This window comes from Neovison vison, chromosome 7, assembly GCF_020171115.1.
Source record: "Neovison vison isolate M4711 chromosome 7, ASM_NN_V1, whole genome shotgun sequence".
In the NCBI taxonomy this organism is placed as follows: Eukaryota; Metazoa; Chordata; class Mammalia; order Carnivora; family Mustelidae; genus Neogale; species Neogale vison.
Window position 1 is genome coordinate 189,842,671 of NC_058097.1, and position 12,542 is coordinate 189,855,212.

At 52.6% G+C, this 12,542-nt stretch overlaps 1 protein-coding gene across 1 annotated transcript in view; it reads right to left on the reverse strand.

Moving 5' to 3' along the window:
- LRP4 (LDL receptor related protein 4) overlaps positions 1 to 12,542 on the reverse strand; it is a 49,730-nt gene that overhangs the window by 21,235 nt on the left and 15,953 nt on the right. The window contains exons 5-20 of the mRNA XM_044259209.1: positions 12,334 to 12,450; positions 11,872 to 12,000; positions 11,514 to 11,633; positions 10,953 to 11,078; positions 10,230 to 10,355; positions 9,903 to 10,037; positions 9,393 to 9,518; positions 8,816 to 9,046; positions 7,592 to 7,748; positions 5,956 to 6,173; positions 5,619 to 5,795; positions 5,111 to 5,233; positions 3,284 to 3,492; positions 3,026 to 3,107; positions 2,174 to 2,279; positions 879 to 1,080 (exon numbers count right to left, since the gene is read on the reverse strand). Coding sequence (XP_044115144.1) covers positions 879 to 1,080; positions 2,174 to 2,279; positions 3,026 to 3,107; positions 3,284 to 3,492; positions 5,111 to 5,233; positions 5,619 to 5,795; positions 5,956 to 6,173; positions 7,592 to 7,748; positions 8,816 to 9,046; positions 9,393 to 9,518; positions 9,903 to 10,037; positions 10,230 to 10,355; positions 10,953 to 11,078; positions 11,514 to 11,633; positions 11,872 to 12,000; positions 12,334 to 12,450 — 2,384 coding nt within the window. The remainder of the gene's footprint in view (positions 1 to 878; positions 1,081 to 2,173; positions 2,280 to 3,025; positions 3,108 to 3,283; positions 3,493 to 5,110; positions 5,234 to 5,618; positions 5,796 to 5,955; positions 6,174 to 7,591; positions 7,749 to 8,815; positions 9,047 to 9,392; positions 9,519 to 9,902; positions 10,038 to 10,229; positions 10,356 to 10,952; positions 11,079 to 11,513; positions 11,634 to 11,871; positions 12,001 to 12,333; positions 12,451 to 12,542) is intronic.

Genomic DNA, 12,542 nt, shown 5'->3' on the forward strand with positions numbered 1-12,542 from the left:
GGAGAGAGAGGGGAGGAAGCAGGCTCCCTGTGGAGCAGAGAGCCCGACGCAGGGCTTTATCCCAGCACCCCGGACCATGATCCGAGCCGAAGGCAGAGGCTTTAACCCACTGAGCCACCCAGGCACCCCTGGCATTTGATATTTAAAAATACAAAGGTCATGAAAGACACAGAAGGGACTCATTTCTTTGACTGGATGGGTTAAATAAGGATGAGGAAGTAGAGGTTAAAGAGACCTGATTACTAAACTCAGTTGTGATCTGGGATTGGATCCTGGTCTAAGAAAGAAAAAAGAAAAAAAAAAAAGCTACAAAGGACATTATTGGGGCAATTGGTGGTGAGACTGAACATGGACTGTTAATTAAACAGTAATGTTGTATCAGTGCTAAATTTCCTGGTTTTGATCATCACACTGTGGTTACTTGAGACAATGTCCTTGTTCTTAGGAAACTGAAGTATTTTCGGGTCACGGAATGGATGTTTCCAATTTATTCTCAGACAGTTCAGAAAAATAATAATGCGTGTATATGTGTGTGTGTGTGTGTATAGAGAATGGTATACCAATGTGACAAGTCTCACAACTTTTTTGTTTGAAATTATACCAATGAACAACAGCAAAACAAAGAGAGCAATCATCCAGCAGGCATTTGGCGATTAAATAGTGTCCGTTGTGATGGTTAATAGGAAGGTCTGTGCACCACAATCTGACACAAATCCCCTAGCTTCCCTTCATCATCAGGCAACAATCCTCCGCCCACCCTGCTTGGCTCCGGAGGGCAGCCACAGCCTCAAAGGAATAGCACACAGCTCATTCTGGGTCCTCCAAGCTGCCCTAGAGGCTTTCCGGGTCGTGGGATGATGTCCTAACACCACACTTACCTTCCTCTTGCTGCCATCCAGACCAGCAAATTCAATCGTCTTCATGCCAGCATCGGCCCAGTAAAGCCGCTGGGACCCGTAGTCAATGGCTAATCCATTAGGCCAAGTCAGATTGGAAGAGATGATGACCTGGCGGCCGGAGGCATCCATGCCAGCTCGTTCAATCTTGGGGCTTGCACCCCAGTCAGTCCAATACATGTACCTGGGCACAGGCAAGGAAGGTCTTACAGCATTCTAGTTAATCCCCCGGGGGACTCGGGGTGCCTAGGGTGCCAACTGCCTGCACTAGCTGCCCCAGCCTCCTGTCTCAGTTCACAGCCCTGTCCTGGCTCAAAGCTGTCTCTGAAGGTCTCGTACATTCTATCACTATCCAGAGGTTCCCCAGTGTTTTAATAAAGGCAGAGCTCAATGGCTCAAGGAGTGCTTGGCAGATGAGGCCTGTTCAGGGATAAAGAAAGAGGGGAAGTAAGAATGGGGTGCAAGAAATGTTTCTGTGGGGCACCTGGGTGGCTCAGTGGGTTAAGCCTCTGCTTTCGGCTCAGGTCATGATCTCTGGGATCGAGCCCCACATCGGGCTCTTTGCTCAGCAGGGAGCCTGCTTCCCCCTCTTTCTCTCTGCCTGCCTCTCTGCCTACTTGTGATTTCTCTCTGTGTGTCAAATAAATAAATAAAATCTTTAAAAAAAAAGTTTCCTTGACAAGATGGGTTCAATAATTATGGTACACAAATTTAAAAGAATTCTATGTAACCATGAACAAGAGCAAGAGAGCTCTGTATTATTAAGAGCTCTGTATTATTAAGTGGAAAGATATCCAGGATATATAGTTAAGGGGGAAAAAAAAAACAAGTTACAAAACAGTATACCATTGCAGTAAAACCAAAACCACCATCAACACTACCAAACGGATATATATGTGTAAAAGAAAATCTGAAAAAAATACCCTAAACGGTTAACCGTTAGCAATGGTCATTGCTGTAGAGTGATACTATAGGGAATCTGCACTTACTACAGATTTATTTACTTATTTGTTGGTTGGTTGGTTGGTTGATTTACAATGAGTTCCTTTTGTTAGCAGACCAAAAAAAAAAAAAAAAGATAAAAAAATTTAAAAGGTTTCCTCGTCCACTGTGGGGACAGAGCTGTCACTGTACTGTACTTCTGTGGTGTCTGTTAACTGCCCTGGCTGCCTAGATGTGCCCATAAGATCTGGCCCCTCTTATTAACTTCCGGGCTCTCCTTTAGTGCTCAGAGCTATGGGATGGGTGGAGCTTGTCCCAAAGGAACAGGTGCTCACCCGCCCATGGGTTCCACCACGATGTCCCGGGGACGATCAAGATTCTCCCAGATGAGAACTGTCCTCATGCTGCCATCTGTGTTGGCCACTTCAATCCGGTCTGTACCTAACGAAGAAGTAAGGGGCAAAGGTATGAACTCGATCCTTGGTCCTTCCTTCACCCTACTACCTTCTGCTCCCAGCACAGAGCCTGGCCTGCAGGAGATGATCAAGAAATATTTTGCAACAGATGCACGACAGATATCGAGGGAATTGAATTTGGAGAAGATGATGCTTCAGGTCCAAGGACCACACTTTGAGAAGCTCTATTGTAAGGCATTCCTCTTGTCTCCCAGACTCACCTGGTGCATAGAAAATGCCCATTTTATTAAGACAGTGACGGAAGGAAAACCACAGAGCATTGTTTCCTTCTCTGAAATGCCTCAAAACATTTTTGAGCACCAGCTACACAGCAGCAGAAGCTGACATTTGACTGGAAAATGTCAAATCCTCAGATATGAGCGTCTAGCTTCAGTTCTTCTGACCCACCAAGAGCTAAGGCCAAGACAAGTGGTCTGGGTCCCTTCTCCTTGACATTAGAATTTTAATAAGAATCCCACAGATGGGCGCCTGGGTGGCTCAGTGGGTTGAGCCGCTGCCTTCGGCTCAGGTCATGATCTCAGGGTCCTGGGATGGAGTCCCACATTGGGCTCTCTGCTCGGCAGGGAGCCTGCTTCCCCCCCTCTCTCTCTGCCTGCCTCTCTGTCTACTTGTGATCTCTGTCTGTCTAATAAACAAATAAAATCTTTAAAAAAAAAAAAAGAAGAAGAAGAAGAATCCCACAGAGCCAGGCCATGGCTGTCCTGTACATACCCGCATCTGTCCAGTAGAGCTTGTTGGTGACCCAATCAATGGCCAAGCCTGCTGGACTCTCCAAACTGGTATCCACTACCACCTAGACAGAGAGCAAAGCTGTGGTCACCAACTGGACTTGTACCTCATCTCTGGGGCCCAACTGTCCCAACTCTCCAGGTTGGCAAAGGTATGGGAAGCCTGGTCCCAGGGACAGGGTGGATTCCATCCCCTCCGTCCCTGCCCTCCCCGAGGGCTTGGGCCCTCGATGGGCCCTACCTCCTGTCCTGTTCCATCCCACTTGGCCCTGCTGATGGTGTCAGTGCTGACATCTGTCCAGTACACGTGGTCATCCCGGGAGTCCCAGTCAAGGGCCACAGCACTGCGCACGTCAGCCAGTGGGATGACATCGTCGGACAGGTCCTCGGTGTCAAAGCTGATCCGACGGATGTCCATCCTTCGGGCAAAAAGCAGGAACTTGTCAAGACCTGATCAAAGGCCGAAAGGGGTCTCCTTTTAATGCTCTAAATCCAATCACAGTGACAGACACAGACGCTCACCTTTGTGACATCTGGTTCAATCACACTTCCTGGGAGCTGGTGCCCTTTGTCCCCTACTCTTCACACCTCAGGCCCCCTGTAAGCACTGGGCTGACAGACTCAGGCTTTAGGATTAATGGACGAGGAAACAGACTCTCCCCAGGGCACAGAGGCATATCCTGTTTAAGCGTCCATTAGCTTCGTCTCCTTTCCTCTCCTCTTTGCTCAGCCTCTTCGGCCGCACTGGCTGGCTGGCCATCCACTCCCACCCGACCTCACTTCCTTCCTTCCCGGCCTGCCTCAGGGCTGCAGCTCCACGCCATCACCTACGTCCCCTTCTCTTCACAAGTTAGCCAACAATGCCTACTGAGCTTACTCCTTGCCTCGCCTGCCTTGTCTCCTTCACTCCCTTGGCAACTCTGTGATTGCCATCATTCTTACTCTCCTTTCCTGGATTAGCAACCCTGAGGCTAACAGCAGGTCAAGGAGCTCACCTACCTTCCCTCAGCCACAAAGCACCAGAGCTGGGACTTGAACTCAGGTCTGGCTCCGGAGAAGGCACTCTGGCCAATGCCCTATACACAGCTTCTTCCCCGCTGGCTCTTCTTCATCCCTTACCCCATTCTGGCCTTTCTGAATATTTCCCAGTGTACGTATCTGCCTGGAAGGCCCTCCTTGCCTCACTTCACCCTGTGTCTCCTTTTAGCCTCTGAGAAATGCTTACGGGGGAGCTCCTGGGGAGTCCCGCTGTACCTCGCTGAGACAAGAGGGACAAACCGGGGCACTTACAAGAATCAAGGAAGTTAGGTTTTCAGTCAACGTGTGCTGAATGAATAGCCCCTGTTCCTCTGGATAGTTTCCCTCATATCAATCTCTGGGAAGGACCCAGATCCCAAGAGAAGTTTGGTTTTAACAAAGGACAAGAGGGTCAGTGGGAACACAGCAGAAAGTAAGAGCAGCTGCTGATGTGTGAGGAATGACCCCGAGCCCCTCGCTGGTCATGCCATACTCCTGCTTCACCCCTCCCTCTGGACTCGTCTTAAGGAAAGTCACCTGTCACTCTGAGCTAGATAGGGGGGCCCTCTCAAGGCAATGACCCTGCAGGAGCTCAAAAGAAGCCAAAATTGCAGATCCAGGAGCAATCAGGGAACCCCATTTTCTCCCAGTCATCAGACACGTATTTATCCAAGGTCTCCATGTACAGAACATCACCTGAGGTCCTCATCTTGGCTCTTTGGTTTAGGGCTTGAAAGGACGTCTTTAACAGGGGGAGGCTAAAGGTAAAGAGACAGAAACCCCTTCTTGCTAGAAGGGCCTGGAACTGTCTCACTGCCTATGGATAAAGCATTTGACCTGGCGAAATGGTCCACCAGCCTGGCTGTGGGGACCCATTCTTAGCTGGGTGCTGTCACTGAGCCCTTGGGCTTCAGCTTTGGTGTAGGAGCCACCGGCCTCGTAAGTCCTTCCTTTCCCATGACACGCAAGCCCTTGGATTTCTATCTCCCGTTTCTTCCACACCCCCTCCAAAAGGCATGTCCACTGAGGCAGGAGCCCCAGACCCACTTACTCTGGGCACAGGCGTGGCCGCTGATCTTGCGGAAGCCTGTGGGGCAGGCGCAGGTGTAGTTCTGGCCACTGGGCAGACACAGGTGGGTGCAGCCGCCATTGTTGTCCCCACAGCGGTTCTTCCCTGTTCAAAGAGCCCAGAGCAAGAGGGTCAGGAAACACCAAAATGCTGGCGGAGTCCACCCCAAGGCAGTTCAGTCATTTAACCAGGGTGTGAGCTCCCTGGAAGGAGGAACCACAGCTCATTATTTTTTCCACCTGCCCCAGGTGTGAACACAGTGAATCCCCGACGGAAGAGATAGCCTAGGAAGGTTTGCACGAATCCAATCAGCACAGTGAAGCCCATTTTCTAGGGTCTTGATGTTGTACCCTGAATGTCCAGCAGAGGGAGAAATTGGCCCCTATCCGTGCCAACCACAGACTTCCTGGCCAGAAACCATGGCAGCTGTGACAGGTGCAGGGAAGGTTTCCAGAGGCACAGGAGGTTTACCAGGTGGGTCGTTTCTTACCTGCCGGCTGGCGCTGGGGGTGCAGGGTGTGGATGTCCATGGGGAAATGGAGCTTGTTACGAATGATCTCCTGGTTCTTGCCAGTGAATTTGTTAGCACTGTTGATGCTCTTGGTGTGCCAATCTGTCCAGTACAGGCTGTCTTCAAACACGGTGATGGCGAAGGGATGGGGGAGGCCTGGGGAAAATCCAGAAGGACCTCAGTCCAGACAGAGCCTGCCATGGGCTCTGGGCCCAGGCCTGGCAACTGCGCAAATCTCACCCTCTGCCAAGGCTCCTGGGGGCTGGGACTGGGGCAGAAGGATGAGAGACGAAGAAGAGTGAAGAAAGGACCTCACCCTGGCTAATGACAGCCTTGCGGTGACTCCCGTCCAGATTGGCCCTCTCGATGACGTGGTGCTTAGCATCCACCCAGTACATACGATGGCCCGCATAGTCAATGGTGAGGCCATTGGGCCAGAAGAGATGAGTATCGGCAATGATGCGGCGTCCAGAGCCATCCATGCTGGAGGCCTCAATGCGGGGGGTGTTGCCCCAGTCTGTCCAGTAAATGGTACTAGGAAGAGACAAAAGGAAATTGAGAGACAGGCAGCGAAAGCAGGTAGTAACAGGAATAATAGCGAGACTGGGGCCTTTTATCTGTTTAACCCAGGGGATTCCAACTAGTAGGAGACACATTCTGTGCGTAGTCCACATAGTGTCTTCTAAATGTCTGAGTTTAAATGTCTCTAGCAGGGTGTTCATTCATTTAACAAATCTCTCTCTCTCTCTCTTTTTTATTAATACCTGCAGGGCTGTCTCTTAGGGATTAGGAGTATAGCAGTGAACAGAACAGACAAAAATCCCAACCCTTGTGGGAGATTTTTTTTTCTAATAACAAAAATTACTACTTTTTATTAATTAGATCAACCCTATGAGCTAATAATAAAAATATTAAGCACCTGCAATGATCTAATGTGTACTGTGGCATTTAAAATGCATCTCATGGGTCACCTGGGTGGCTCACTGAGTTAAGCCTCGGCCTTCAGCTCAGGTCATGATCCCAGGGTCCTGGGATCGAGCCCCACATCGGGCTCTCTGCTCAGTGGGGAGCCTGCTTCCTGCTCTCTCTCTGCCTGCCCCTCTGCCTACTTGTGATCTCTGTCTGTCAAATAAATAAAATCTTGGGGTACCTGGGTGGCTCAGTGGGTTAAAGCCTCTGCCTTCGGCTCAGGTCATGATCTCAGGGTCTTGGGATCGAGCCCCACATAGGGCTCAATGGGGAGCCTGCTTCCCCCCCCCGCCGCCTGCCTCTCTGCCTACTTGTGATCTCTGTCAAATAAATAAATAAAATCTTTAAAAAAATAAAATAAAATGCATCTCATTTTGGGTAGGTGAAATGGGTGAAGGGCATCAGAAGGTACAAACTTCTAGTTATAGAATAAGTCAGTCACGAGGATGTAACCTATGGCATGGTGACTATAGATCGTCACACTGTACTGTATTATTTCAAAGTTGCTAAGAGAGTAGAACTTCAAAGTTCTCATCACGAGAAAAAGTTGTAACTGTCATACGTGGACGGATGTTAACGAGACTTACTGCAGTGATCATTTTGCAATATACACAAATATTGAACCATTATGCAGTACATCTGAAACTAATATATAGTTATATGTCAATTATATCTCCAGTTTAAAAAAGGAGTCTCTTTTAATCTTCACACAGCTGGGAGGTAGGTGTGCTTTTTTAAAAAATCACCAATTGTAAGTGAGGGAGCAAGTGAGTGAGTGGAGGCAGAAACAGACTGACCCAAGGCCACACAGCCATTTAGCGCAGAGCCAGGACTCAAATCCAGGTGTGTCTGGGTGCACAGCCCATGCTGTTAATGCCACATTGTGAAGAGCCCCCCCCCCAGCAAGGTCTGGCCCAGGCGGCCTAGAAACTGTTGCTAGATATTGCAGGAGGGATTGGAAGCTTGAGGTTCAACTCACTCACCCCTCCATGGGGTGCAAGGCAATAGCCCGGGGCTTCTCAAGGTTTTGCCACAGCAGCACCTTCCGATGGGCACCGTCCAGGTTGGCCACCTCAATCCTTGATGTCCCTGAGTCGGTCCAATAGAGCTTGTCATGGACCCAATCCACAGCCAGGCCCCCTGATGGAAAGAGGCAGCAGGAATGGGTCAGGGATTCAGCCAACGCTCCTCTGGGCTGATGTGACAGAGCAAAATCTTACATGAAGGTTTTGGGTCAGACACTGTTCTGACCATATTCTGACCACGTTCTGAACATAGTTATGTATACTAAGTCACTTGATCGTCATAACAGCTCTGGGAACTAGATACTAGAACTCCTGTGAAGATGAAGGAGTTGAGGCACAGAGGAGTCAAGGAACTGTCCAAGGCCAGGCACTTCTTCCTCACAGCAAACCACATTCTGCTTCCTGAATCCTGGCTCCCTGACCCACGCCCAGAGTCTCCTGCCGCTCTGGCTCACGCGTTTGCAAACTGTGGCTCAGAGTTTTGTAGAGGTGTTTCAGAAGTTCCATAGGCTTATGAGTCAGATGTGCGTGATGCCAGATTCTAATCCATTTCACTGGGTTGTAGAATGGGCTGAGATTATAGAGTGAGCTCTTGTTTTGTTTTTTAATCTGTAAACATTTGGATGTATCTCTCTGGATTGAGGAGACTATCCTTAATACAAAGCCACCAAAACAAAATTCTGAGCTGAACCAAATGCTAAAACTTAGAGCGCATTGTAGGGGCGCCTGGGTGACTCAGTCGTTAAGCATCTGCCTTTGGCTCAGGTCATGATCCCAGGGTCCTGGGATCGAGCCCCGCATCAGGCTGTCTGCTCGGTGGGAAGCCTGCTTCTCCCTCCCTCTCTGCTTATGTTCCCTCTCTTGCCGTGTCTCTGTCAAATAAATAAATAAAATCTTAAAAAAAAAAAAAGGCTTAGAATGAATCGTAGCTGCTGCCCATAAATCTCTGATTTCAAATGATTATATTCATCAAAACATTACTATTGAGCCCAATAATGAGCAAATATCATAAACCTGAACCGTTAAAATTCACGTTTTTCGCTACTAGAATTCCATCCAAGATTTCGCTGGAAGAAAAAGATGTTCTGCTGCCCAAGATTTGCGAGCCACTATCCTGTTCCTTCCACGATTGCTTTGTACATGCTGTGGCCCTGTCCTTCCCCTCGGGGCCTCATTCCCTACCTGGACTCTCGAGCCCTGTAGACACAACCTCCTCCACGTTGCTGCCGTTGAGGTTGGCACGGAGGATCCGGTCCAGGGTGACGTCCGACCAGAAGACAAGCTCACGCCGGTGGTGGAAGTCAAGGGCAATGGCGTTCTCCAGGTTGTTGAGCAGCAACGTGTACTCGGAGCGGTGCGGTAGCACCTGCCGGATGTCGATGCGATTCGCGAACAGTAGCACAGGCTCCGGCCCTGGGACGTGGCATAGAAATGGGGCCCCCACTGGGCTCCAGAGCGGTCCCTGACACGTGTCAGCATGCACCCCCAAATCCTCAGCAGACAAATGTGGCCCCCTGCCGCTGAGGGCATGGCCACAGCTGCTGATGACTGGACTAGAAGAGTGGGAGCCTCCAAAGCATACTCTCCCACCCACCCCACCCCAGCAGAGTTTTTCTTGGGGCTCAGAATGCAACTCACAGCTCCACTGTCCTGAGATGAAAACTCTCTCTACCTGTCAGCAAATCCCCAGGGACTGGAGCCCCTGGATGTCTCCAGGCTCAGCCCTCTTCCCCGTGAGCCGAACGCCAACAGCCCTTACCCAGAGCCTTGCAGCTGCGCCGGTCCGGTCGGAGCTCATAGCCTGCTTCACACCAGCACTGGAAGGCCCCTTCGCTGTTGGTGCAGCCCTGGCTGCAGTACCCCTCCTCGGCGCATTCATTCACATCTGGGAGGACCGGGTGGGGTCAGATCTCCATTCTGCCACCCTCCCACCCCAACTCTCAGGCTGACTAGTCGCTTTCCTGCCCACATACCCATCTACTCTCCAGGCCCAGTGGGAAGGGTATACAACAAGCGGTTAAGGGCGTCAAGGTCATGGAGACCTGGGCTGGAATCCTAACTCTGCTCTCACCGGCTCTGTGGTCGTCAGTATGTTACTTAACCTCTCTGGGCCTCAGTTTCCCCATCTGTGAGACAAACAGGACCCATCGCGACCTGCTAAGGGGATGATGAAAGGAGGTTGCGTCTGTCAAATGTCTGACCCATGGGAAACACAGCTGTCTGTCCGCTGCCCCTGCCCAGCTCCAAAGCAGGCCCCAGCTCAGCTCACCCTGGCACATGTGCCCATCCTCGGTGAGCCGGAAGCCCGTGTGGCAGGTACACTGCACCACCCCCCGCACCATCTGGCACTTCTGGGCGCAGCCACCGTTGTTAACATTGCAGTTCTCCTCACCCGTCCGGGGCCCTGTGCCAGCCAAGCCAGAGATGGGAGTTGAGCCCAGAATCCTCCCCCAGACAGCCAACTTGGCATTCCACCTGGACCACGAAGAACAGCTCCCGAGGCTGCACGAATCCCCGGGGAGGATTCTCTTTGAACCACATGGGTGGGGTTCAGCCACAGACCAAGGGGCCAGGCCCGCCCACTGGGGACACTCACGGCAGTTCTGCTGTGGGCTTTCGTCACTGTTGTCCCCACAGTCGTTGACTCCATTACACAGTTTCCTCTGCCCGATGCAGCGCCCGTTCCAGCACAGGAACTGGTCCGAGGCACACTGGGGGCTTCCTAGAGAGGGAGGCAGCAGAGCAGGGCGGGAGAGAGAGGCAGGTCACAGCAGGGCAGGGCTTACGTCAACAAAAGGACGGGAGCCTGTCATTTTCTAGGGCGAACTGGAGACAGATGAGACTCAAGGTGGGAGGGTTGGGGTCCAGGGCAGGAAGCAGCTCAGACAGAGCTGGCTGGATGTCTGCATTCGTTTGCTCCCCAGGAACACCACAGTGGGATGGTGAGGGATGTGGGACAGAGGGAGAGAGTGCATCTGTGTGTCCCGCACCCGGCAGCATGGCCAGGCCAGTGGGGGCCGTCAGCCACAGAGAACAGTGCCTGCTCACAAGGCCAGAGCAACAGGCGGGCTGACTGTGTATGAGTCGGAACGTGAGAGGTGGCTGATGTGTCCCGGGCCATACAGCTGGGCAGGTGACAGATGCATCTGGCTTTGACAATGGTAACTGAGAAGGGCAAGAAAAATCCCGGCCGTGGGCAAGATGTGCTGTAAGCATCCCTGTAGCCCACTGGAATGGCAGTGGCGACAGCCTCAGTCCACCCCTGTCTGCCAAATCAACCATGGGCCAAGGGGCCTGAGCGAACCCCGGGAGACTCCACCTGTGTTCTCACAGTTCTCTTCATCACTGTTGTCTGCACAGTCGTCCTCCCCATCACAGCGCCAGGACAGGCGGACGCAGCGGCCCGAGCGGCAGCGGAACTGTTCGGCCGTACACATGGAGGTGGCTGGACAAAGCAAAGGCCTCATGAGAGGCTGGCCCCGCTGCGGCCTGAGGCTCTGCCCCTCTGTGGTCCAAGGCCCCACCCCGCCTCCCCCAACTGCAGCCCATGTCAGCATCCACGCCACTGTCCTCCTTCACGGTTGTTCCCAATGGCGTCTTTGTGCAAATTAGACAAAAGGTAACCTTTCATCAAGATGCCTTCCTGCCACTCGTGAGAAAACTGCGGGGACAAATATACAAATCTATATAGTTACAGAATGTGTACATCTACAGTGTGACTGGCATCCCTTCGGACTGAGCAGCTCTGTGCTGTGCCCAACCTACACCACCGTCCATGACAGTCCTGCTTGCCCCGTCTGTCTTTATCGATGGTGGCCTTTTTGGCTCCAAGAGCCCTTTCCCTACTTTCAGCCTGCCCTTTGGCACTGCCCCCACTCACTGCAGTTGCGCTCATCTGACTGGTCATCACAGTCCGCATCGCCATCACAGCGCCAGCCCGCGTTGATGCACAGGCCACTGTCACACATGAACTCTCCTGAGCGGCAGGGCTGGTGGGAGGCTGGGGAAATAGGACAGACTCCTGTCTCTAGCCAGTCCCTGACACAGTGTCCAGGGCAGACCAGAAAGCCCAGCCCCAGGACCCACCTCCCCCATCTCTGCCCAACAGGGAGCCGGGAATCTGGAAACTCCTCCCCGGAGCTCGTGCCCCAGCTGGCACCTGTGCCTTACCACCCCAGGAGTTCCTCCGGGCCTGGCCTCCCTCCCTCCTCCTCCGCACCGCTGGCCAGATCACTCACAGCAGTCGGACTCGTCTGACCAGTCTCCGCAGTCATCATCCCCGTCACAGTGGTAGATGTCGAGGATGCAGCGGCCGTAGGCACACTGGAACTCCTCCAGGTTGCAGGGCGGCGCTGGCACTGCTGAGGCTGGAAGGCAGGCAGGGGTAGGAAGGGGCGTACACTCAGGCCTGGACGCAGGAGAGAGGCCCTGACTCCTCCAGGGGGTAATTCGTTCGGGCAAGGAAAGTGAGTTTCATCTGGGATGGCCCTGATGGACTCCCATGTGCTTGGACCGAAGCGGGCCCTCCCCTCGGCACCCAGGGAACATGCTCCCAGCCTTGCTCAGCGTCTGAGGTGCTGTTCCTGAACAGCCCGCCCTCCAGGGCCATTGCCATGCACCCTGCTGCCCCGGCCTTCGGCCCCTGGGATGCCGCCCTCTGCCCGGCCCAGCCCACCAGCCTGGGTTCTGGGGCCACTCACGACAGCTCTCCTCGTCAGAGCCGTCTTTGCAGTCGGTGTCACCGTCGCAATACCAGTGCTCGGCGATGCAGCTTCCGTCACTGCAGCGGAATTCCTTGTCAGAGCACTTGCGCATGTCTGGGGGACGCAAGGGGACAGCGATCCTGCAGGAGCCCTATAGGCCGCCCTCCTTTGATCGTCCCCAACGCCCACCCTATTGCCCTTGCGGA